The following is a 26,479-nucleotide window of genomic DNA, read 5'->3' as shown; positions in this document are numbered from 1 at the left end:
ACCTCCATAATTACCTCCTTGATGCGTTTAGCAATGAATTATCTATATTTTACTTCATTAAATCAATTTACGACACTTAGAAACATATGTCCACTCTCTTTGACAACCATGAAGTTAATAAGAGGTCTTCTTTGTCGATCACTCCATTTATCACTAACAATAGTCACACCCTTTTAATTCCATGTATTTTTTATCGATTGCAACAAGCTTTCCACACGGTTTCACTCATTCTGAAGTAACGTAGTCCTTAATTTGTTATAAGTTAGGGGTTTATCTTCATATGACATTTGATGTCAAAGAAAATAAGTGAAATTAAATAGTTACAAAGTCAGACCTCTCTCTATACCTTTTTGAATTGTTTTTTCTCTTGCATTTGCATCATCTTCATACACATATGCATCATCTTCCCAAACAACATACCTCCGCGTCCAAATCATCTGGTTTTCACATAAATATCATGTGAGAATCATCCATATCTATTCATGCATCATAACAATCTCATACCTTTTTTCATGTGTTATGAGTGTATTGACTTAAACACACATATTTTATTGCATTGCACCTAAACACTTTACATTCATATTATCAAGTGACCAAAAAAATCATTCATTGCATTTTTCTCCCATATATTATTCTCTTTGGTTTCGATCTTAAATCCTTTTATGGCTCCCTTTATGGAGATCCACTCCTTTTACTTCTCAAACTTCCCAGTTTTTGTTAACCTTGGAATGTCAGGACGATAGTTCTCAGAGTTTGGCTTTGTGTCAAAGGTTTTTCTACTTGGGAAAAGGAACAAGGTTGGAGCTAGATTTGGCTTTGTGAGGTTTGGGTAAGTTAATAACCTTAATAAACTTCTCTCACAACTCAATGGTATTTGGTTTGGGAGGTTCAAGCTTAGAATGTTGTATATGTCCATAACCTTATGATTTCTATGTTAGGGGAGTTTTTTACCAGGGAGTATTGAACATTGTGAGATTTCTTCTTTTCAAGAAACACCTTTGTGAAAGACACACCACATATTCATCCAAAACTTTAAGGTGATAGGTGGGTGAGTTCTCTCACTTATAAATGACCAAGTCTTTATATTTCCAGCCAATGTGGGACTTTACCCACACTACTCACACTTGTTACATTCTTAACGCTCTCCCTTAAGTGTGAATCCATAATCCCCCCCTTAAGTTGAAGCTCTTCTTACTTCCACAAACTCTTGTACCACACAAAACATTTCTTACTCACCACCCTTGTAGCACCATTGACACTCTTCAACAGAATATTTCTTACTCACCACCCTTGTGGCGCTGTTGACTTTCGATACAAGTAAGTCAGTCCCTTTCTCGAACCAAAGACTCATGATACCATATGTTGGAGGAGTTTTTCACTAGGTAGTATCGAACATTGTGAGACTTCTTCTTTTCGAGCAACACCTTTGTGAGAGACACACTACATATTCACCAAAAACCCTCAAGGTGATAGATGGATAAGTTCTCTCACTTATAAATGTTTAAGTCTCCATATTTCCAACCAATGTGAGACTATTACCCATACTACTCACACTTGCTACATTCTCAAAATTCTATCGATATAGAAATCAAGAACAAAACTCTAAACTAATCTCTATGAGTAAAAAATCCATCAACTTGTATCCCTTAAACTCATACCATAATTCAATCCGATAATGAAAGTGGAATCGTACCTGAGTTTTCCATCGAAATCGTTGAAGGTTTACGGGTATGTGATATTCCTATTTATAGAGTTCCTTGAATCTCTTATGATGAGAATGAAGAGAGAATTTTGATGAACTATGTTTTTCTATTTGTCTATAAATGGGGAGACAAGAAACACTTATTCTTTGACTATCAAGTTTCTAGAAGAGTGTGGGCTACTGTTCAAAGGTGGGTGGGTAGGCAAGTTGGAGGTCTATATTGGAACATGGTTGATTTTATGTTTATTAGCAATCAGTGGAAGAAAAATGAAGGGCGCGATATTGTTAGAGTCATCTGGCTATCAAAAACTTGGAACCTTTGAATGACAAGGAATTCAATTATGTTCCAAGATTTAATTTTGAAGATTGTTTCTTGTCAATTAATTTTTTGTCATGGAAATGGTTTGTTGTAGATTGTAAAAGTACCCTCTCGTGTAACTTTTTTGATAGGTTTTCTTATCCCTTAAATTGTGTTAGGAAAATGGAGACCTTTCGTTTTGGTTGTAAGCGGGTTCGAGTACCCATTGTACTCGATTGTATTGAATCACTACTTATTAAAAAAAGTTGTTTGATTATGAAATCTTTTATAATCAGTTAATCTTACTGATTTAGTTCATTTTCTAGTTGATCTCCCACCTCTTGTTCTTACGCAACGACTTATATTTGATCTTCTTGTAGCATAGTTCTTATGTTATCAAACTTTTCACCAGTTTGTATTGAATTTTCATGAATCTTTTAGTCATTTCCAGCTTTTACTTTCATCAAACTGTACATGTCTACTTATTACTACCTTATTCTCATTTGGTGAGAATAATTTGTATGCGTCTATCGAGTTTCCTTTTTAATTGTCCAGGTGCTTTCCTAAAACAAAGTGAAACAAATATTCTAAAATGGTCCACACTTGACTTTAATCACGTCGAGACTTCATACAGTGTCTTGTTCATTAGCTTATTTGTCGAACACCTATTAATAATAAGCAAAACAATTGAAGTTGCTTCACCTTAAAATTTGTTTGACATTTGTCTTGCTTTAAGCATACTTATTGCCATATTTAGTATGCTTTTGTTCTTCCCCTAAAGAATACCCTTGTGCTGAGGTGTATATAAAGCTATAACTTCATGCTCAATATTTTCTTTCTCACATAATTGTGCAAAATCTAAAACAAGTAAGAATACGAGCATGAGTTCTCATATGATCAATCTAAAAATTATTTTCAAGCAAAAAAAGTTTTCTTCTACATATCTTTTGTAATTTTTATAACACCTTTGAAAAAGACATCATTAAGAGATCTCTAAATGATCCAAACTACAAGATGTAGATCATAACAAAAATATCCATAATTTTGACCTTTAACTCTTCAAAAATAAAATACTATAAATAATTATTAGGGATCTTGTTAAGATAACTAATTAATTTATAGTAATATCGGATATATAAACGTGAGTTCCAACATGCAATATCTCTCTTATTCATCTTTAATAAGGTTAACTCTCGCCACCATATTTTTAATAAAAAAATATTATTAGAGAGGACCACCTCCTAATTATATATATGTAAATTTTTTAATGATTTTTTTTACGAGAATGCTGGTTAATGTTATCATTCTTAAAATATTAATCAATTAATGTTCTGCTAACACATGTTCAATATAAATGTTTTTTAAAAGATATTTAAGACAAATGTTAAGAATTTTTTTTATTTTTCCATAGGCCAAAATCTCAAAGATAAATAGCATGAAAACATTAGTATTTGCATGCATACAAGCACATGAGTCATGAGTCCTCGAAATCGGTTCGCAATAAATTAAAATAGGTGAATTCGCTAGAATAGGTCAAAAAGCACCCAATAGTTAATTAACTTGGGCATTCAACAACAATCAATTTCCATGCACAGAGTCACACAAACAAACCCCAATTGAAAAAAAAAGTGACAGCTTCCTTTCATTATTCCCGAAACTATAACGAACTTCATCGAGGACCTCGGAGGGTATTTCCGTCATCTCACACCACCTTTCATTCAAACCCTCTTACTCCTACTTTCACTTTCACGGATCAAAACTAAACAAAAACACACATACTCACACTCTCTCTCATTTTTCATTCTTCTTGGATGCAAAATCAAAAACCGTTATAGAGAGAGAAAACTGTTATACACAGAGAGAAGAAATGGCAGCTTCCGATGGAAGCGAGTTCTTCGAAATAGGATCCAACCGTAGCGAGAGTTTTGCGAGAGCGTCCAACGCGGAAGCGCTGGAGGAGGACGAGGCGGAGCTTCAGTGGGCGGCGCTTTCTCGTTTACCGTCTCAGAAGCGAATCAACTACGCTGTCCTCCGCGCTTCTTCTTCCAATCGTCAAGCTTCGCCGCTAAACACCGGCACCAGTGACTTAATCGATGTCAGGAAACTGAATCGCACCACTCGTGAACTCGTCGTTAAGAAGGCTCTCGCTACAAATGCTCAAGATAACTACGCTCTTCTCTCCGCCATCAAAGAACGTATCGATAGGTTGTTTCCGGTTTCTATTATAGTTGTTTTGATTTTCCTTTTTTTTTTGTAGCTCAAAATTATGGATCTGTTTGTGATTTCTGGTTCTGATAGGGCTGGAATTGAGATACCGAAGATTGAAGTGAGGTATGCGAATTTGACTGTTAGTGCTGATGTTCTAATCGGTTCACGAGCTATTCCAACTCTGATCAATTACACTCGCGATGCCTTAGAGGTTGGTTATTTTTTGTATTTATTTCATTTCTTATTTGTTTTTTGATGCCTGCATGTGATTCTGAGTACGTTATGCGATTGCACGCAGGGTATCCTTACGAAGTTGGGGTGTTTTCGACCTAAACGGCATTCACTTACTATTTTAGATAATGTGAGTGGCGTCATCAAACCAGGAAGGTTGTTAAATATTCCTCCTTCTTCTTAGCGTAGTATTTCCTTCTGTGGTTAGTTATAGTTATTGTGATTGTTACGTAACTATAAACTCAAGTTTTTATGAACTTTTTTATAATTTTTTCTTTCTGTTTTTGGCCACTTCAGTTGAATAAAGTTATTTTTTGTGGTTGATATACATCCGGCATTAAATTAAAACAACGTGATAGTAACGATATTATCACGGGTGAAGAGGTTGTGCACTTGACAGGATCAGAACTTGATGTGTGCTACGTGGTGATTAATCGGGTAACTCACTTTTTGTTGTGCAGGATGACTTTACTACTTGGACCTCCAGGTTCTGGCAAGTCCTCTTTACTTATGGCTCTCGCGGGCAAGCTTGACTCTAATCTGAAGGTGCACACAGTATTGCTTTTAAGAGTGCTCTTGAATAGAATAGTTGTCCATTATCATCTCATGTCAAATTATAAGCACCCTGAGTTATTTTACACTAGTTTAGAATATTGACTAAATAATAAAAGTAAGAAAACATTTTATTAAAAATTTAAAACGACTAACAATTTAATACTGTACAATTTATTGTGAAGCAGCTTATAAATTGGAATAAATACAGTAAACTTTCAGAAACATAATACTGAGAATCTGAGATTGCCTCCTTTTTACCTAATTAAAAAATATTTTTTTATTACAGTTATAAGTAAAATTGGTTCTTATTTTGTATTTCATCCGTTTTTTTATTATAAGTCATTTTTGAATTTTCAAACGTAGTAAAAAATATAATAATTGTGATATGAAAAAAAGAAATTAGAAAGAATTTTACAAAAATATTCTTCATTCATGATATTGAAAAGATAAATTGATATTATTGAAACGAGAAAATAATAAATATTTAGAGATATAATAATAAAAATAATTTTAATAATTTATTGATATTATAAAATGATTTATATTATAATATAAAATATTTTTTTAAATTATAATAAAAAATGGAAGTAGTAGTACCAAAGTATAAAATAATTAATATATATTAAAATTAAATGTGACATGTGTTACTATTGTTATTATATAAAGTATTAATAATGTAATATTAATAAGAATTATAATTTAAAAATAATTAATATATATATTAAAATTAAATGTGATATTTATTCTGAAGTATTATTGTGTGAGTAAGAACGAAAGTATTGTTATTATATGAGGTATTGAGTATTATGCTTTAGTTCATATATTGGAAAATACTTAATAAGATAATTAATTTCTTATTGCTGAAGAACTTACAAATTAAAATTAAAACACTTGACAAGATAATTTGAACTGAATGATAACATAAAAGTTTATATATTATTAAATTTTTTATATCATTCTATTTAAATAAAATACATTGTTAAAAATATTTATCATTTTCAAATTAAGTTTAAATTTTTTATCGTATATATTTATGGTATATATTTAAAGTTTGAATATTATTTATATTAGTTGTGACAATATATTACAAATAAAATCAATTAATTTAAATCTTCATATGCATTCTTTACATTGTTAATGTATAAATGTTAATACAATACTATAACAGTATAGAATGTAAAATTCTGCTTATGAATTTTGTTTTAGTTAAAAGTACCATTAATATGATGTTATAATGGTATAAGAGGTTTTACATTGTCTTTAATATATATAGAAATTGAAAAAAAAATATAAAAAAAAAATAAAGAAAGAGAATAGAAATTGAAAAACATAATAATAAAGAATGAAAATGTAAAATATTAGAAAGACTTATTTGCCTCTAAAAAATTGATCTTATTTATTTGAGTGAAAGATAAGAACATAATTATAATTAGCATTCTTAAAATTAAATAAGAATAGCCATAAACATATCATTTTATACATTAATTAGTTTATCCGGTATTTTGACATAGAAAATTGAATTTGAGCTCTAATAGTAATAAAAGATAATAAAGTGGACCAGGATAGGCACCAGAAGGTTCAAACATATTTAATGAGAGAAGGTAATAGGTTCCAAAACATAGTACTATTATGTTTGTCTTACTTTCCCTAACTAACCCTTAAATTCTAGGAAATCAATTCCTACATTTTAGAAACCAATTCAATTAGACTTGAGCATCTATAAATTTCCTAACTCATTATAATTTTAATTTTAAAAAAGAATTTAAATAGAAAATCAAGAGAATAATTCTTTCATTAATTTTATGAGAATTTAAAATTTTAATATATGATCAAGTTTTCTTATTTTTGAAAAGTCAAATTTTAATATAGGATCAACTTCCCCTATTCGAAAAGCCTTTAAATCATCCAATTGAGCGCATTGTGTCTTCTTTCCAATGCGTGAATATTTAATTTTTTAATATCTTCAAATCTTTTAATTTAGAGAACTATTTACTGTGGTGACCAAAGCTCGTAAACTTCACAAACTCTTATTAAATTCTTAAATTCTAGTTAAGTTTACTTAACTAAATAATGCGAATCATAATCACATTTCTCTGTGTTGAACTATGAGAACGACACAGTCAAATACTTCTTGCATGATTGCAATCAACCATCTATTGAGATATGTTTCGTCACATCTTTGAATGCAGAAATTTATGGATGTTTCGTCTCAGAATTTGGATTGAGTCTAACTCAATCCCTACAAAACCGACTTGTAAGGTGAGAATTGTTTCCACATATAAACATAACACAAACCATATCTTTAAGTAATGTGGGATTAAATACACCCATTCAAAAACAACACAATGAAGGTGTTAGAGATGACAATGAACGCAAGACAGAGTGCCACAATTAAAGCAACTAGGGACGAACCATAATTAAGGCAGAAAGTCCAGCATACTCCCTCACGCTTGGGCCTGAATGAGCCCGAAGCGAGGACAATGTGGGAAGCCCAACAATGAATCTAGGATAGACTATGATATCATTTGGTTGGACCTAACTCATCCCTACAAAACCGACTTTTAAGGTAAGGATTGTCTCCACTTATAAACACAATACATGTCATATCTCTAAGTAGTGTGAGACTAAATCCACCCCTTCAAAGTCAACACAATGAAGGTGTTGGGACTGTAATGAGGCAAGCCAAAGTGCCACAATTAACGCAACTAGGGGCGGACCACAATTATTGCGGAAAGTCCAACACACCGCAATTAAGGCAGAAAGTCCAACACACTCCCTCACGCATGGGCCTCAATGAGCCTGAAGCGCAGACAATGTGGGAAGCCCAAAAATGGATATAAGATAGACTCTGCTACCATCTCAGAATTTTGATTGGGCCTAACTCATCCCTACAAAATCAACTTGTAAGTTGAAGATTGTCTCACTTATAAACACAACACATGTTATATCTCTAAACAATGTTAGACTAAATCTGTCCCTTCAAAGCCAACACAATGAAGGTGTTAGGGGCTGCAATGAGGCAAGCCAAAGTGCTGCAATTAAGGCAACTAGGGGCAAACCAAAATTAAAGCGGAAAGTCCAACACACCCCTCACGCTTGGGCCTCAATGAGCCCGAAACGTGGACGATGCGAGAAGCTTAATAATGGATTTAGGATAGACTCTGACACCATCTTAAAATTTGGATTAGGCTTAACTCATCCCTACAAAACTGAATTGTAGGGTGAGGATTGCACCCACTTATAATCACAACCCACTTATAATCACAACGCATGTCATATTTTAAAGTAATGTGAAACTAAATCCACTTCTTCAAAACCAACACAATGAAAATGTTAAGATTCTAATAAGACAAACCAAAGTGCTGTAATTAAGACGTCAGATGACAAACCGCAATTAAAGTGGAAAGTCCAAATTGGAACCAAATTCATATCTATTTTCAATAGTAAACAGACAAAATTTTGATCAAAACTCCTGCACACGCGGTCAGAGAACTACAAATATTCAAATTCAAATTTTTTATTTCGCGTCCATCTTTCTTAATGGCGAACTTAAATACCATATCAAATCACTTATTATCCTATTATATTTTAAGATAATATAGTTTTTATTGAAATTGAAATTTTGATTAGGTAGACACCGGTATTCAATAAACTTTAAAATACTTACCAAATATTTATTTATTTTTTAAATTAAAATAATGAGATTATAAATAGTAGAAAATGAAAAAAAAAAACTATTAGTTAATCAATCAACTAATGACATATACTCTAACTCTAAAAAAATTCTACCCAACTTTTTGATGCGTGTAAATAAGAATTTCCCATAAATAAACTGCCTCAAAAACAAAAGACAATAAATAATTAAGCAAGCATATACACTATTTGAATAATATAAACTGGTTTATTTGTATTACCCAACATAATCCATTTCTCTGAGTGTGTTTTTCTTTTGGGTGAGTGATTGGGTGCAAATTCCTATTCTCTACATGTGATCAAACAAATGAAAAAGATTTGTCCTTCTAAATCAGAATACCCAGAGATGTATGGTTATGGGATGGGATTTGGGAGTGTATATGAAGCAATGATTTCTTGGTGTTAGGATGTGTTACCCAACATTGCGGGTTTTTGTTTGTTTGTTTTTGCGGGTAACACTTTCACAATTCATAAGTTATTATGGAATGCCAAGAGTCTCCGAAAACCCATGTTGATATGCGATTGTGTATCTGTCACTCAGTTTCATTTTACTGTTTCCCCCCTCACAGAAAACTGGTAGTATAACATACAACGGCCATGAGATAGATGAGTTTTATGTTAGAAGGACTTCTGCATATATTAGTCAAACAGATAATCACATTCCGGAACTGACCGTGCGAGAAACTATGGACTTTGGTGCTAGATGTCAAGGTGCACAAGAAGGTTTTGCAGGTATACTTACGTTCTTATTCGAAAACAGGATTTTACATATATTTTTTATAATATATTTTCTACCAAAATGCATTTGAGAAAGTTAATTTACTACTCTATTCCCTTTTTTAATCTTTCATTTTTTTCTACAGCATATACAAAAGATCTGGGCCGTCTAGAGAATGAAATGAACATACGGCCAAGTCCAGAAATTGACGCATATATGAAGGTTATCATGTTAAATGTGTATTATTGTATTGTACTATTGTATGTATGATAGTATTCATTCCCCTATATATTCAGGGCTTCCCTAATATTATCTTGTGTGAAACTATTAACTCTGCAGGCATCCTCTGTAGGGGGTAAAAAGCACAGTGTGAACACTGATTACATTTTGAAGGTTCTTGGTCTCGATATATGTTCAGATACAATAGTTGGTAACGACATGGTCAGGGGAGTTTCCGGTGGCCAAAGAAAGAGAGTTACAACAGGTTTCTTTTCCTTCTTCTGCAATTGAGTATTTGATTTCAACATCTAATGTATGTCCTTTCTGAGATACTCCTTTTTTCCTTTTGGATAAAGTTAATGTTTCTAATCAACAAATGTATAATGAATAATTGGTGAGGTGAGTCAAAAGAAGTGTTTAGTTATCATTTATAATTTTCTTACATTGGTTAGAAGAAGTATAGAAGTAGTGGAAGATGCATTTCCTTGTATAGGTTATTGCATTGTTGTTCATCTGAACTTAGAAGACTTGAAATACTGTGATGAGTATTGACTCTGATTTAAGTCGTGTGGTTGCAGCAACCAATGACATCTCATATTGTATCTTTTAGGCGAAATGATTGTTGGTCCTAGAAAAACACTATTTATGGACGAAATATCAACTGGACTTGATAGCTCTACTACATACCAGATTGTGAAATGCATAAAGAATTTTGTTCATCAGATGGAGGCAACCGTACTCATGGCCCTCCTTCAGCCTGCTCCTGAAACATTTGAGCTATTTGATGACCTGGTCCTTCTGTCGGAAGGGCATGTAATATATGAAGGCCCTCGAGAAGATGTGCTTGAATTTTTTGAGTCAATAGGTTTTCAACTTCCACCACGTAAGGGGATTGCAGACTTCCTTCAGGAGGTATATTTATAAATATCGTCTAAACATAATCTTAGGCTCAAGAGCTTCATATGATTCTTGTTTAACTTCTTCTCTTTTGTCAGGTCACCTCTAAAAAGGATCAAGCACAATACTGGGCTGATCCTTCTAAACCATATGAATTTATCTCAGTTCGTGAGATTGCAGAAGCCTTTAGAAAATCTAGATTTGGAAGGTATATTGACTCCTTACAGGCTCATCCATATGATAAATCAAAGTGCCACCCTTCAGCTTTGGCTCAAAAAAAATATGCTGTGTCAAAATTGGAGGTCACAAAAGCTTGCTTTAATCGAGAAATCCTTTTGATCAAAAGACATAGTTTCCTTTATGTTTTTAGAACCTTCCAGGTATTTTTTATTAGATACGGTATTTAAACTTGCTCTTTTTGAACTATTTTTTATTTATTTCAAAATTGAAAAGATCCTGTTAATCTTATCTCTGTGAAGTCTATATTATCAACTTATTTTGTAAGTTGTTTACTTATTTATATATTTTATCATGTTGTCCCTAGGTTGCTTTGGTTGGATTTGTTACATGTACAATATTCCTACGAACAAGGCTGCATCCCACAGATGAGGTTTTTGGGAATCTTTATCTTTCTGCTCTATTTTTTGGGCTTGTTCACATGATGTTTAACGGGTTCTCTGAGTTGCCTTTGATGATAAGCCGGCTCCCAATATTTTACAAGCAAAGAGATAATTTATTCTATCCTGCATGGGCATGGTCTCTTACCAGTTGGATTCTCCGTGTACCTTACTCAGTTATTGAGGCTTTTATATGGACTGCTGTTGTATATTACACTGTTGGATTTGCCCCTGCTGCGGGAAGGTATCTTAAATTTATTGCATCTGTCTACTAAAAATTTTATTTTTTACCCTCTTAGTCATTGCATTTATAAATGTTTCAGGTTTTTTCGCTACATGTTTATACTTTTTGTAGTGCACCAAATGGCATTAGGTCTTTTCGGGATGATGGCTTGTATTGCACGAGATATGGTTCTTGCCAATACATTTGGCTCAGCTGCACTGCTGACTATATTTTTGCTTGGAGGATTTATTGTACCTAAAGGTAGGCACATACCCACACACTGCTTGAGAAATGCAAACCACATTGCTGTTGGTTATTTGGTTGTTATTTCTTCAGGAATGATTAAGCCATGGTGGATTTGGGGCTACTATTTGTCACCTCTTACCTATGGACAGACTGCAATTACAGTTAATGAATTTACTGCTACCAGATGGATGAAGGTATTATATTTGGCATACATAACTTATTAATTTTTTGCCAATGAATTCACGTGTTAATCATATACTGTCAATGACCAACTCCACCGAGAAAACTTTGTGAGTAATTTCCAATACCTTGTCACTTGATTGCCTTTTGGTCATTAAGCATGGTCAAAGTTTAGGCCCACTATAATTTGGGCCAAAACCTGATTTTTGTATTACAAAGAATATAAAGTTTGACATGGACTAAAATTTTGACCATCTGATTATGGAGACTTCATTGCCATGCAAACAATCAACTAATCAAAATCTTAAGATAAAGAAATGAATATTATAAGTGATTTTTATTTTAAATGGTTTTATAGAATATTTATGAATTATAATATTAATTATTGTCTGCAGAAATCAGCAATTGGGAACAACACAGTTGGTTACAACATCCTCATTTCACACGACATACCAGTTGATGATTACTGGTATTGGGCTGGCGCTGGAATTTTAATACTCTATGCAGTTTTTTTCCATAGCATGGTCACTTTGTCCTTGGCCTATCTGAACCGTAAGTTTTGAATATTATTTTCCCCAGTTTTTTCCATTTAAGAACCTGCACTCCTTCCATGTATGTCATTATGATATCCGGCTTTTTTTCTTACTTTTAATACAGCACTTCAAAAGGCACGCACAGTTATTCCTCTGGATGATGGCTCAGGAAAGAATTCTTCTGGAGATGGTAATGAGCTTGACATTATTTTGCATGAATAAATGTCTATTATCTACTTCACTTCGATGGACCATAGATATTTAAAGATAGATAATGTATTGACCAAAAATGTCGCACAATACATGAATTGGCTATGCAGTTAGTAATCAGGTCTATGAAATGAGTACCAATTCCAGGACTACGAGAGATAAGAGTGATAAGAAGGGAATGATTCTTCCATTTCAACCATTGACAATGACATTCCATAATGTCAATTATTATGTTGATATGCCGAAGGTGAGGGGATTTGTAATTTCTGATTCCATAAAATACTGTCTATATATGCAATGATATAAGCACCATAAAAATTAGTAGATGTATTTTTCATTAACTAGTTCAGAAGGATGTTTTATAGGAAATAAGAAAGCAAGGCATACCTGAAACAAGGTTGCAACTCTTAACAGATGTGAGCGGAGTTTTCTCACCGGGTGTCCTTACAGCACTAGTGGGGTCTAGTGGAGCTGGAAAGACCACACTGATGGATGTACTTGCTGGCAGGAAAACTGGAGGGTATATCGAAGGGAACATCAAAATATCAGGTTACCCAAAAGAGCAACGGACATTTGCCAGAATATCCGGATATGTTGAACAAAATGATATACATTCTCCTCAAGTTACAATTGAGGAGTCTCTGTGGTTTTCTGCATCTCTTCGTCTTCCCAAGGAAATCAGCCTTGAGAAAAGACGTGTAATTTGTTTTCATAACACATTGTATATCTGATTGTATTGAGTATTGGATTTTATAGATTTTAACTAGATGAAATATTTTACAGGAATTTATTGAACAAGTAATGAAACTAGTTGAGCTTGATTCTTTGAGACATGCTTTGGTTGGTATGCCAGGTAGTTCAGGCTTATCAACAGAGCAGAGAAAGAGATTAACAATTGCAGTGGAGCTTGTAGCAAACCCTTCTATTATTTTTATGGACGAGCCTACATCTGGACTTGATGCACGTGCAGCAGCTATTGTTATGCGAACTGTTCGCAACACTGTTGATACTGGAAGGACAGTGGTTTGCACCATACATCAACCAAGTATTGATATTTTTGAAGCATTTGATGAAGTTAGTTCAATCATGTCATCTGTTAGTTTATTGTTTTGGTATCTAATGGCGCACTTATTTCTATCAACAAGTCTAAGCATCCACTTTTGCTGCCCAGTTACTTCTTATGAAACGTGGGGGACAAGTTATTTATGGAGGAAAGATTGGTGCGCACTCACGGATATTGATAGACTATTTTCAGGTGATGACTTTAGAGTTTATTACTATTATTATTAGTACTACTACTAGTATTGCTATTATTGTTACCACTATCATCAGTGGTTTTTACTCATTGATCGTGTACACCAAGGTGCAAACTTTTTTTTCAGCAAACAATGAAAATGACACCATTCAGTGCTGCATGCTACGAATAGTTTACTCCTTAGACTTTGTTTGTGAGTTTTGAGGGAAGAGAAATGTGAGCTTTGGAGGAAGGGGAGTAGAGGGGAAAAAAGAGAAAATTTCCAACTTTTTTGAAAGAGTGCTTTTGTAGAGAGTGGTAAATGAATGTTTACCATTAATATATTTTTAATTTTAAGAGTATTTTAATAATATAGATTGAATTTGAAGAATTTGTCCAAACCTTCAAAAACTCTCCGAAATCCGCTTTCTATGCAATTTTTGAGTTCCCCCATTTTAAGGGGATTTTGTAGTATAAAGAAAAGCAAACCTCCAAAACCCTCCTCTCCCCAAGCCCTTCATTCTTTCCACTTCTCCTTTTATTACAAAAGGCTCCCTTTCCCTCCCTTCCTAAACTCTCAAACAAAGCGACAACGTTAGTGTCTCTCCTAAATGTCTATCTTGTGCGCACAAATTGTCTGCTGTCTACAACTGCATGAAAATATCTCATTTTTCTTTATATCTAGTTTTATTCTATGGCTTTTTTCTATGTTGTGAAATATTAGGCTTGAATGATGATTATCCTTTTCTAGAAGTTAGATATTTATAAGCCTAGTTCAATTTTTACTTTAGTTCTAAGTTTAAAGATTCAAAGATTCTTCTCAAAACTTTAAGCTTTTACTTAAATGAGCTGATCACAAAAAGACCGATGAGGTTCACAAATTAGCCGATGAACCAGGATCCGATGGCGAACTCCGCTTTGTAGTTCGCGTCATGGTGCTCCGGTCTAGTGGTGGAGATACCTGCTAAGACTTTGACGCCCAAGTAGATGACGGTCGAAGGTGAGAGGTATTTAGGATTAGACTAGTGTGTGTACCTAAATATGGGGCCTTTATTAGGCTTTGTAGCAGGGCCCTAGGGGTTGAGTCTCTAGAACCTTCTCCCGAGGGGCATCAGTCTCAAGAGACAGGTGTCCTCGTAACTTGATTTACTTTGATCTGGCGGTCCTCATTGCTTTGTGGAGCATTGAGCTCTTTACCACCTGGATTGATCCCCGTTTTGAGCCTTTCTGGAACAGGCATCGACTTAGACTGGAACAGGAGCCATGAGTAGAGTAGTTCAGACTATACATAGTGGAATTAGGTCCTTTTATGAATACATGATTTGGTAGTTGTGTGGAAAAGTATAGAACACTTACAACAGAACAAAGAGTGAGAAAGGTAATACAAAGAGAATCAAAACGGTGGAGAATAACGGAGGAGTGCATCATTTATCAAAGAAAACATTCTTTTATAGTCTAGATTTATATTCTCATCTTCTATTTGTTTTTTCTAACAAGTATGACCCAGAAATACCCCTTCTTCATTGTCTTTCTAGTTTTTGTGGATTTCTTTTTCTGAATCAAATGTCAGAATACATGTGAGAGTTCCTGAGTTTATATTTATGGTTGTTTTCCTATCTGCACGGCAGGGAGTCAGTGGTATCCCCCCTATTCCGAGTGGCTATAATCCAGCTACCTGGGTGCTTGAGGTCACTACACCGGCTTTTGAAGAGAAAATTGGTTCAGATTTTGCAGCAATTTACAAGAATTCAGCGCAATTCAGGTGTTTCTAATGTGATGTTTATTAGATGCTACTGCTACTGCCAAAGTCGTTTTGTTCTTAAGTTAATGTTGGAGTGATATGACATGAATGAAAGACCCTTGTTCTAGAAATAGAAAAAAACTAATAATCCAAGATGATACAACCCTTAAGCTACATGTGGTAGAATAGAAATATTGTTTTTCAGATAAATTGCTAAATTGCTTAGTCAATGTTTTTATCAGAGGGGTGGAGGCATCTATTTTGGAATTCGAGCATCCTCCTGCTGGATCCGAACCACTGAAGTTTGACACAACGTATTCACAAAATTCGTTGTCCCAATTTTTCCTGTGTTTATGGAAACAAAATCTTGTGTACTGGAGAAGCCCATCGTATAATGCAATGAGGCTATACTTCACCGCAATCAGTGCTTTGATATTTGGTAGTGTATTTTGGGATGTTGGTTCAAAAAGGTAATATTTCCTTGTTTTCATTTATTGTAAAGGAGTTATTTCATGAATGTAACTTTAAATCAAATAAAAAAGGGTAAGCGGCTTTATTCAGTTTGACTGGCACAGTAACTATCAATAATATTATGTAGAGCATCAACTCAGGAGCTGTTTGTGCTTATGGGAGCTCTTTATTCTGCTTGCTTGTTTCTTGGGGTAAACAATGCTTCTTCTGTACAGCCGATTGTTTCAATAGAAAGGACAGTATTTTACAGAGAGAAAGCAGCAGGAATGTATTCTCCATTGCCATATGCAGCAGCCCAGGTAGGTCTCATTACAACACTGAAAATGATCACATGGCTAATTTTTCAGCTAAATTATTTACTTATAATGATTGTTTAATCTGACTTTCAGGGGCTTATAGAGATCCCATACATTGCTGTTCAGACATTGGTGTTTGGCTTGATAACATATTTTATGGTCAATTTTGAGAAGACTGCGGGTAACATATCAACTTTCCGTATATTCATATATTGGTTGTTTTATATATGTTTGGATTTCACTTTTAATGTATAATTGTATTTATTGCAGGGAAGTTTTTTCTCTATCTATTGTTCATGTTCCTAACCTTTACCTACTTCACCTTTTACGGAATGATGGCGGTTGGTTTTACAGCTTCACAACAGCTAGCTGCTGTTATTTCTTCAGCTTTTTACTCCCTGTGGAATCTTCTTTCCGGTTTTCTTATCCCAAAAGCGGTTAGTAATGCTATGCTAAGAAATCTTTGAAGTTTCATTCTTTTTAAATCTTTCAAGTTGTTACTGAGATACCTTACATTTAGAAAGTTGCTTTCCAAACTCAAATAAATTAGTCATTAATTTAACAGTGTCATAATAATACTGTAGTTCAAACAGTATATTTTACAATTGGAGTGTGTAGTGTTATTTTGACAGATGGAGTCTAAAATCCAATTAATTTTCCTGACTTGTTAAACTACCAAAAGTTTCTATCGGCTTCTAAAAACTAATAATGTGACAACGATTATGGATGTCTCAGAATATTCCGGGTTGGTGGATTTGGTTCTATTATATCTGCCCTGTTCAATGGACATTACGTGGTATTATAACATCTCAGCTTGGTGATGTGGAAACACCAATTGTGGGACCAGGATTCGAAGGCACTGTGAAAGAGTATATATCTGCAACTCTTGGATATGAGCAAAAAATCAACGGAATATCGTCTGTGGGTCTTTCAGTGATAGTCCTTCTTGTATTTAATATCCTATTCTTTGGTAGTTTTGCTACATCTGTTAAAGTTTTTAATTTCCAGAAGAGATAAAAGATATGAATTATTAGGTTTCCACATCATAGTAGTAGATGATTTATGCATTGGATAAGATTTTGTATGCCACACGAGGTAGGTGCTCGATAGAATTGTCATTGTACGAGGTCTGCTTATTGTAGATGACGTGAGACCCAGCTGTTTATGTTTTGTTTTTGGGTCCTGCCGATTACAACAGGTATTCGTTCCAATTTAAAAACCAAAAATAATTCTTTTTGATATTTCATATCTTATTAGTTGAAACTAATATAGATCCTACCACTTTGTGAATGAATTCTCTAGTAAAATAACTTCGGTTTCTACTCATAGAAAGTTGATTATCAAACACCTGTTTTTATTCTACAAACTCATCTGTATAAATTAGCTGTTTGGCCTTCTTAAAAACATTAGTCCTAATCATTACATGCATAAGTTCTTAATTATACGTAGATTCAATAGACAAGATAGCTTGTGAATCTTTACAATATTTTTAAAGTGAACAAAAACTATGAAGAAAGATTCATCACCACAATTTCCATCCTTTATTGAAACTCTTTTATTTAATTTAACATTTGACAGAATATAAAATACTTGTAATGCTGAACACTGGAACATAAAAATGGGGTATACATGAATTAAGTCCATGGATAATGATAACTACATATAGAGCAATAACCAAAATGATATTGTTACGCCTTATTATCGAGAAAGAGCACAAGCATTGAAATATCTACTTCGGACTTATGATTGATTTCACAGCCTCATGTTCCACTAGCAGAAACCCGACTTGGTATCTGGAGTGAAGAATTTCAGTCATGTGTAGGGTCAGGTTGTTTTAATCACCACGGGGAAACAAAGTCATTCAATTGGAGATGGCTTGACAGGGTTGTTTGCTTCGAAATCGATTATACCATATTGATCTGTGACAAATATAAAGTTGAATGTTTATTCAAGTACATATTTTTTCTAAAAAAAATGAAATATGATGAAAGAGCATTCGTAATGTTTTTTCTTTTCTTTTTGAAAATGTACATATTTAGTTTTTGTAGGAAAATTCTCCTGCTATTTCTCTCCCATTTTGTGGTACATCAAAATTAGTGCTTAATAAAAAAATATTAACAAATTAAAGTTTTACTGTATTTGTGATAGCAAGCTATACTTACTGATTTGTGGAGCTTTGAGAACAAAAAAGCATGCAGAAATGATAACGTAACAGAAAGTAAGGATGACTCCTTTCATGTAGTGTGAAGTTCCATCCTACAAAAGATTCAACAAAATCACATAGTTAGTAAATTAAAGATAAGAAGAAGATAAAAACCAATAAAAAGGCACCGTGCTTACCTGCAAAGTGAAGGCTGTAACAATAATTGCGAAACCAAGACATCCAGTTTCAAGAAGATTGAAGTCTAGATCCATTCGTATACCCATTATCCACGCAACGATCACACTGAATGGAACCTGAAAAAGATTATGGATAATCCAGATTTCCTGGTGTTAAGTCAACATTGAAAAATACTTCTTGTTTAACGAAACACTTTATCACAGCCATACCACAAACATTGAAATTTGAGTAGCAGATCCCATAGCAACACCTAATGATATGTCCTGCAAGATAATGAACTTAAGCTTATAGTACTAGTAAAGAAATTGAAAAGTCTAATATAAGTATTAAGTATGTTTATTAAAACCATACCAACTTGTTCTTGAAAGCAAATATGACTGACCCAGCATGTTCTGCAGCATTCCCAACAATTGGTAGCAAAATGATGCTAATAAAGCTCACAGAAATTCCCCAAGAATCTGAAGCAGCCTAGTAATTATGCATAAAAGGGTAAATGTTATTCAAAATTCAGCTCACTATGACCAAAGTCATTAATACGAATACATGTTATTAAAAAATGTACCTCAATGGTTCCCACAACATATTCAGAAAGCACAGATATGACCAATGTCATACCCACCAACCAACTAAATGCACTCCAAAACCCTATCACTGCTTTCTCTTCATCTTCTTCATCTTCCATCTGAAAATCAAACCTTGCACCAAATTTAACTGGCTACGACTAAAATGTACTCGTATTAGTTAAGTAATTTATTGTGAAATTACCTCATAATTAGTATTAATCACCTCTTGTGCATCAAATATTTTTCGATGAGTTTTCAATTGGAAGAAGATATATGCAACATATGCTATAAGCATAACAATGCTACTCGCTCTCGACAATTGAAGAGTACAATTGGCAATAGAATGATTTCCTCCCGCCAAGGCATATTTGAACATTAATGGCAGCAAATGACATAGAAATCCCAGCAACAAAAGCAATGAGTTCACATCAGCTTGTTTCTGTTCATTTAACAATTAAACATCATAACAAATTGATTAGTAGCATGAATGCACGCTGCTATGAAGCACGGACGGAAAACACGACCTGACCTTGAAACATCGACATCAATAATAGTTTAAAAAAATAATAAATTAAACTTAATCATAATGTGAATAATGTGAATGGAAGTGGGGGAAATAATATAATATATACTTACTCTGTCATATCTTTGTTCCCTTTTGAGATTTGCTAAGCCACCACAAAGGAGTGAGCTGCCTAGAACCAAGAGAAGGTTTGAGAGAATGGAACCAAGCAAGGAGAACTTGACAACATGAATTTTGTTTTGATGAAGTGCTAATATTGCTATGATCATCTCGGTTGCATTGCCACAAGTTGCATTTAGAAGTCCTCCAACTGAAACATTCACAAGAATTAGTTTATTTAAAGTAATTTATGTTAGCATTTCAATCAGCTATATAAGTCATCAGCAATAAACTACCAACTATTAATCATCAACTATAAATTATTATTTATCCACTATCAACTATTTTTATCAAACAAAATAAAAGATAAAACTGTCTGGTATTTATTACATCCATAAAAGAGTAAACATTACCTGTTGGGCCAGTGAAATATGCAATTTGCCTTGAAGTTTATACAATCCAAGTAAAGATTTTCAGTAACAAAAAAATAAAATAGCAAATATTAGAAAACACGAGATTTAAATGATAATACTAATAAACCATATTATATAATGAGATATGCCAACTTACTCAGTGAGGAAGCTGACTCGTTCAGCTAGGGGAGCAAGTCCAAGTAGGCTCAAAGCAAAAATCCAAGGCTATATACATTGCAAAAAAGCAATAATATAATGTTTGACAAAAACTAATTTTTTATCATATTTGATACAATTGTTTTTCCAAATGCAAAATGAAATATAAATAATGATAATGATAAAAAAAATCTTTTCTTTTGAGAGAGAACGGGGTTTTGAAACCTAAATTCTCGATTTTACAATAAGATTTATGTTTTTGATTCAAATATGATTTATGATCAAAATTCTCGATTATTCTGCAAGATTTAGATTCGTGATTTAAGTATGACCAATGACAAAAAAAATTATTTTACTAGTGAACCATGATTCAAGGATGACGTATATTATATAGTATTGTTTTTCCCATTTTAAATTAATGTAGAAACTTTTATGACTTCTTCTCTTATCAATATTTTTAAATATATATTTTGTCTTTATGATTATATAATTTGAATATACAAAAAAACACTCTCCTTTTACAATTTTGAATTGGGTAATCTTGACAAAAAATATTTTTGAAAAACACTAAGATGATTTTTATGTATGAAAATTTAAATTACATTTGAAGATTAAAACGGAAAAGAAAAAATAAACAATATTTGAAAGAAAATAAACTTACATTTAATAATGTGACATTGTTGATTTGAAGGAAAAATTAACAAGTAAAATTATATTTGATAATGTGACATTGTCTATTTGAAAGAAAAAAAACAATTTCATAAAAATAAACTTACATTTGAAGAGTAAAACTGAAAGAAAAAAAAGTTGTAATAAAATATTTTATTCCAATTATCATAAGAATATATTTGATAACATTTTACGCCATAAGATATATCATTGAAAAGAACTCGGCATAATTATCAAATCACATTTGCGAATTTTCATATGAATTAGTAGTGATAATTACTTACCCTTCCAAGGCTATAAAAATCCGCAGCAACAGCCAAAGGAACCGCCGGAAAAAGCACAACAAGCTTAGTACCCAACATCACCTCTTTCACATTTCTCATCACATTTCTAACTATTTGAAACCGAACATTATTTGTCACCAAAACAATATCTGACTTCTTTCTCACAATTGAACCTGATGAAATGTTCTCTACCGAATCAACCTTGTTCTCCAAATCTTCATTCACATTCATACTTGGAAATATCGGTCGCGAAGTAGCCTCAGAGAAAAAACTCATTCTATCAAAACTAACTAAATTTCTCTACTCAGTGAAGAATATTTATAATACTGTAATATTCGAGATAAAAGGAAACACATTGAAATGAAACTAGAATGAGGTTGTAAGAAAAATTGGTGGTTGCATTGTATACATTACCATTGTGCTATTGTGGCAATTTCCAAATCTAGTACTATGAAGCTTCGTGGAATTTTCCAAACTCATGTTTTCATAAGCCACGTACATGTTTTTGTTGTTTTGGATGGATATATTGTTGGTGTAATATTAATGGGAAATTTGGAATAGGTGAACTATAAATTTTACATGCTTGAGCTCATACGACTTTGTTTCTATGAGGTATTATAGATGATAAAACATGAATCTTCCTATACATTGTACATAATACATTCACTTTAGTTTTTACTTTTTGGGTGGTTTGTTTCATTATTTGTCATTTTCATTTTCCATTATATATATATATATATATATATATATATATATATATATATATATATATATATATATATATATATATATATATATATATATAATGATTGGGCAAAGTAAATAAAGATAAATAGTTTAAAGATTGCGTAATTGTATTAAATAAAATAATATTAGAGTACACTTAATTTTATAAATAATATTGGTATTTAAATAATACTAGAACATTGGTAATAAAATTCTCTAAATCTAGTGCTTGTACTTCCATAGAGAATTTTAATCTATGTTTCTCAGATATTTAATTACAGGTTAGAAATGAAGTTTCCTTTCTACAATAGGTTGTATTTGTTATGTGTGTACGGTATGAGGAACAGGCTTCTATAAGTGTGTAGACACGATGAATAAGCTATTAATTCCATTCATAAATTGTCTCTTCAATTTCGTTATTCAACTACGTAGAAATATAATTATCTAATTTATAATCTTTTATAATTAATTAGAGGATTCTTAATCCCTCTTAATACTTCTTAGCTACCACACGAAATTATTTAAATGTCCAGAATAATAAGACTACTGTGTGTGTCCGACAACCTCTCTTCTACCTCATCTGCTTCCTCAACCATCAATTCCACCCGTCTTCCGGCACTGTCTCCGGTACACTAATGTCCACCGTGCCTCTGTCATGATGGCATCTAGGACTTGCCTCACCTTAGACCCATCAAGGAAGATATTTTTGTCAATGTATGTCTGCGCAATCTCCACTATGCGACGACACTTAGGCAAGACATCCTCGACATGATCTAGTTGTGCCTACTCATCCTCTAGTATCTCCTGATGAGTTGGTCTTGGTGGATCTCCTGAAGTAGCTTGCACCATGTGCGTATGTGACACCCTAAAGAACCATCTTATGTACCCTTCGACATAGCTCTAGTCGCTCTCAGCTATGGTAGCCAATGCCTCCTTCGGTATTATATGACTCTCATAATCATCAAACATGTCATTTATCTACATATGTGTCAAGACAGGAGGAGCAGAGACAATAGGGTCACTAGGAATGATCTGAGTGTAGTCGAACTGTCGCATGGCGCGCTCAAATAGATGAGGAGCAATGAGATGCGATCTACATGCCAACCATCTAGAGTATAACACTATCTCGTCAAATGGTCGCGTCTCACAGTGATCAACATAGTTGTTGAAGTGCATGTCCTCAACAATCAAACGGTCAAGATAGACTTGTAAGACTCGGTCGCATGACTCCCTTTGAGCGGGCTAAAAGTAGTTGCACGCGACATATCCTCAGTGTAATCAGGTACACTCGCCCAACCAGAGATGTGCGAAAAGTGTTGGACGATCCAACCATGAAATGAAAAGTTTGGAACACAGAAATCATCAGTGGTGGCTTTGCAAAGATGAAATGAAAATGATAAAGAAACATTCAAAGACTAATAATTATTACCGTCAGTAGTACAACACTGTCTGTGACCTGCTTCGTCTGTCACATACAACCCTCTCTCAGCTTCGAATACAGGTGGACTAAACAAGCCACCCCCAGTTGTACTCATGGATCCGCTCGAAAGTCACGAAGTAATGTAGGTAGATGATGTATGTATAGGTGACACTCTTGTCCATAAAAACCGTAGTGCCAACTAAATAAAGTAGATATGCTCTCAATGCATGCGATCTGTGGAGCGCCACCTGCTCATCATCACCATCAGCCTGTTGTGCACTCAGGAGCACATCCTCGTATACCTTCTTCAGGTATACAAATCTAGCATGAGCACCCCTGGTCTTATCCAACTCATCAATCGCCTCCTCTGGATCAGCCCCCAGATAATCTACCATCATCTCAAGTGCCCCGTCTTTGGTCATCCTCCCATGATTTAGGAACCTCTCCCCTGATCGGAAGATGTAGCAATCAAGAGACATCGTCGAGTGTGATAGACATCTCACCATGCGGGAGATGAAACGACTATGTCTCCGAGTTCCATCTATCCACGAATGCATTAAGCATCTTATGGTTGACTGTAGTATAACTAATCATTCACAAGTCCTTTAGGCCAGATAAGGAAAAACCGGCTGAAACCATTCCTCATTCAACTGAGGCAATGCAACAATTTTCCTCCCGTGGTTAAGAAACTTCTACGAATCACACTCCCGAAATTTGTCAGAAAATAATCAATGCCAAAAATTAAAATTAATGTAAAAATAAATAAATAATCCAACTAAAATTATCTCCATGTCCCAGATATGTCTGGCAGTATGGTATGAATATAGAGGTAGTAAGGACAAATCAACTAGACCACCTCAAAAAGCCTCTGGCTCAGCATCCGCAACAACCTCACCCTCTAGAGGTGGCACTGGATCAACATGCACATCAGTAAGAGGTGGGAGTGGATCAACAACACCAGCAGTAGGAGTTAGGAGCGGATCAACAACATCTACAGTAGGAGGTGGCACTGGTGAAAATTGACGCTTATGGGAGGGCGGGGGGAGTGATGCGTCAGATGGTGAATTCTGCCTCCTACGGGAAGAAGAAGAAGATAGAGTGGCATGAGGAGAAGCACAAGCCCCAGAAGTAGACGACTTTTCCTGACCAGAGGGACCAGGAGCCTCCAGAACCTGCTGACTCTTCTCCCGTCGAACGGAGCATGCTAAGCAACCCTGGCATGCCTTATTATATCATGTTTATCAATCATTATGCTTGTAAGTTAAAGTAAGGCAGACCATTAGTCTATGTAAACAACACAAGTATGAAAATTAAAAACAAAAGAATGAGAAATTTTTGAAGATGCATCTCCAATTACTAGGAAACTAAACCGCTGAAAAGTTCCGGAGATGCATCTCCGGTTATTGGGAAACTAAAACGTTGAAAAATTCTAGAGATGCATCTCCATAATTTTCTACAACTCAGAACTTGCTCCAATGGCGTAATATACCATATGCAAACTCAACAAAAATAGTTTTGATCATCAATTTCAGCCAACAAACAACTAATACATTATGCCTAAACTATCATAAATGTAATTTTGACTTATTTATAACCCTAATAGTTGATTTCTACTCATTTACATCAAAACTCAAACATTTATCAAAAACTCGTAAAACTTACATGAAATTGATGTTTTTGATAAAGATGGATGATGTTACATATGAATATTGATGTTCCCTAGAGCCCATTGAGCTTTGTAGATAAGAAATTTGACTTGGTGTAGATAAGAAATTTGAGAGGGGTTGAAGTTGAGTTGAGTTTGAGTAATGTGAATTGAGGAAGGAGAAGAGTTTGGAGTGATTTAACCTTTAAAATATTCTGAAGATGCATCTCCGGAATATGTTAACGCTAACTGACCTTTTGATACATCTCCAGAAACTGAAGACATTTTTAGAATTCCGCGTGATACATAAGAAGCATATGGGATGCATTGAGAAATCCTCATTAATTAAGATAATCTATGAATTATTATTTTCATTTCTATTTTGAAAGAACCAAATGACAAATTTGATGGATTAATAATCATTTATTAACTATTTATTATATTTTATAGTCTAGATATTAAATTGAAGAGAAAATGATATTTTCAAAACTGAAGTGATAGTTTATTCATTTATATAAGGCAGAACATGTATCACCAAAGAACATTTGGATAAGAAGATAAGATATCTCTTCAAGTTTAACAAGAGGTTTTGGGTTCAAACTTAGTCTTGGGCATGTATCATCAATTCTTAATGGTTAATTTTACCTAAGTTAATGTATCTCACACTTGAAAAGTTGTACATTAATCTCACATTGGCTTAGCATAAAATTGCTAACTTTTTTTTTTGCATGTACCCTTTTTGTCCATCGAATAACACCACACTAGTTCATTACACACCACTAGGTATTTATCCATATTGTTTCACTCCAAAAAAATTGTGAGACCCATTTGCATAGAAAAGAGTTGTGAAAAGATTCAAGATGATATAACAATGCAAATTAAAGTCTTGTAACAAGGTCAAACTGGAGGAATTTTGGTGGATGTTCTCATCTAGGTCAGTTCACAACCATCTAGAGGTTAGGAGAAGCTAAGGAATACCCAATCTTTTCCCCACAAAACTCATTCTTCTCCACACGACTCTGATGGTGGATTTAGAAGTCACTTCCACCTGCTTGTGGTCAAGCAAGAAGGCTTCCTTCTATGTGCCAACCACAAAATGTAGCATCTTTAAGTCTTTAAAGAAGCCCCCAAAGCTTGAAACATAATAGTATTAGGGCTCCCGACGAGCATGTTAAGCATGTGAATACTGTTTTAGACTACCATCAAGACAAGAGCCTGGTAAAGTGTAAGTTTTTTCCCTAACGTTGAATGGAGCCTCCATGACTTAGTTCAGAGGTCTATAAGACGAGTGTATCACCTCATGGAGAGCATTTTCCTAAGAATTCACATTTCACTTCACCTTTCAAAAGTATAAACCAAAGACAATGG

General features: G+C 33.9%; 2 protein-coding genes across 3 annotated transcripts; one reads left to right on the top strand and one right to left on the bottom strand.

Moving 5' to 3' along the window:
• The first annotated feature begins 3,747 nt into the window (after positions 1 to 3,747).
• Positions 3,748 to 17,513, top strand: LOC127118569 (ABC transporter G family member 31). The gene is made up of 24 exons (XM_051048781.1): positions 3,748 to 4,205; positions 4,299 to 4,419; positions 4,507 to 4,595; positions 4,901 to 4,985; positions 9,257 to 9,419; positions 9,551 to 9,627; positions 9,745 to 9,889; positions 10,235 to 10,536; positions 10,620 to 10,901; positions 11,066 to 11,382; positions 11,462 to 11,622; positions 11,698 to 11,801; positions 12,183 to 12,339; positions 12,445 to 12,510; positions 12,641 to 12,777; positions 12,896 to 13,228; positions 13,314 to 13,604; positions 13,702 to 13,785; positions 15,393 to 15,526; positions 15,748 to 15,975; positions 16,104 to 16,275; positions 16,366 to 16,453; positions 16,543 to 16,709; positions 17,008 to 17,513. Exons 1-24 carry the CDS (start codon positions 3,868 to 3,870, stop codon positions 17,287 to 17,289), a joined length of 4,323 nt encoding a protein of 1,440 aa, XP_050904738.1. The 5' UTR covers positions 3,748 to 3,867; the 3' UTR covers positions 17,290 to 17,513.
• A 281-nt stretch (positions 17,514 to 17,794) lies between these two features.
• Positions 17,795 to 21,698, bottom strand: LOC127118570 (vacuolar cation/proton exchanger 3). Of its 2 annotated transcripts, none has more exons than XM_051048783.1 (11): positions 21,321 to 21,698; positions 20,369 to 20,436; positions 20,212 to 20,240; positions 19,813 to 20,009; positions 19,400 to 19,615; positions 19,176 to 19,295; positions 18,965 to 19,081; positions 18,823 to 18,876; positions 18,613 to 18,729; positions 18,435 to 18,528; positions 17,795 to 18,191 (listed from the first exon to the last, which is right to left on the bottom strand). In XM_051048783.1, exons 1-11 carry the CDS (start codon positions 21,594 to 21,596, stop codon positions 18,130 to 18,132), a joined length of 1,350 nt encoding a protein of 449 aa, XP_050904740.1. In that variant the 5' UTR covers positions 21,597 to 21,698; the 3' UTR covers positions 17,795 to 18,129. The 2 variants fall into 2 exon arrangements, with proteins under 2 accessions (XP_050904740.1, XP_050904739.1); XM_051048782.1 differs by having other exon boundaries at positions 19,379 to 19,615; positions 21,321 to 21,695.
• Between the last annotated feature and the right edge of the window lie 4,781 nt (positions 21,699 to 26,479).

This window comes from Lathyrus oleraceus, chromosome 2 (assembly GCF_024323335.1).
Source record: "Lathyrus oleraceus cultivar Zhongwan6 chromosome 2, CAAS_Psat_ZW6_1.0, whole genome shotgun sequence".
Classification (NCBI taxonomy): Eukaryota; Viridiplantae; Streptophyta; class Magnoliopsida; order Fabales; family Fabaceae; genus Lathyrus; species Lathyrus oleraceus.
This window is presented reverse-complemented; position numbering and strand designations above follow the sequence as displayed.

Excerpts from the sequence above, each read along its gene's own strand:
- LOC127118569 (XM_051048781.1), top strand. The coding sequence starts at position 3,868 with ATGGCAGCTTCCGATGGAAGCGAGTTCTTCGAAATAGGATCCAACCGT. Across the intron at positions 4,206-4,298 it reads ATCAAAGAACGTATCGATAG|GGCTGGAATTGAGATACCGA; the intron begins GTTGTTTCCGGT and ends TGGTTCTGATAG. Across the intron at positions 13,229-13,313 it reads TCAGCCTTGAGAAAAGACGT|GAATTTATTGAACAAGTAAT; the intron begins GTAATTTGTTTT and ends AATATTTTACAG.
- LOC127118570 (XM_051048782.1), bottom strand. The coding sequence starts at position 21,596 with ATGAGTTTTTTCTCTGAGGCTACTTCGCGACCGATATTTCCAAGTATG. Across the intron at positions 20,241-20,368 it reads CGAGTCAGCTTCCTCACTGA|GCAAATTGCATATTTCACTG; the intron begins GTAAGTTGGCAT and ends ATAAACTTCAAG. Across the intron at positions 18,877-18,964 it reads TTGCTTTCAAGAACAAGTTG|GACATATCATTAGGTGTTGC; the intron begins GTATGGTTTTAA and ends ATTATCTTGCAG.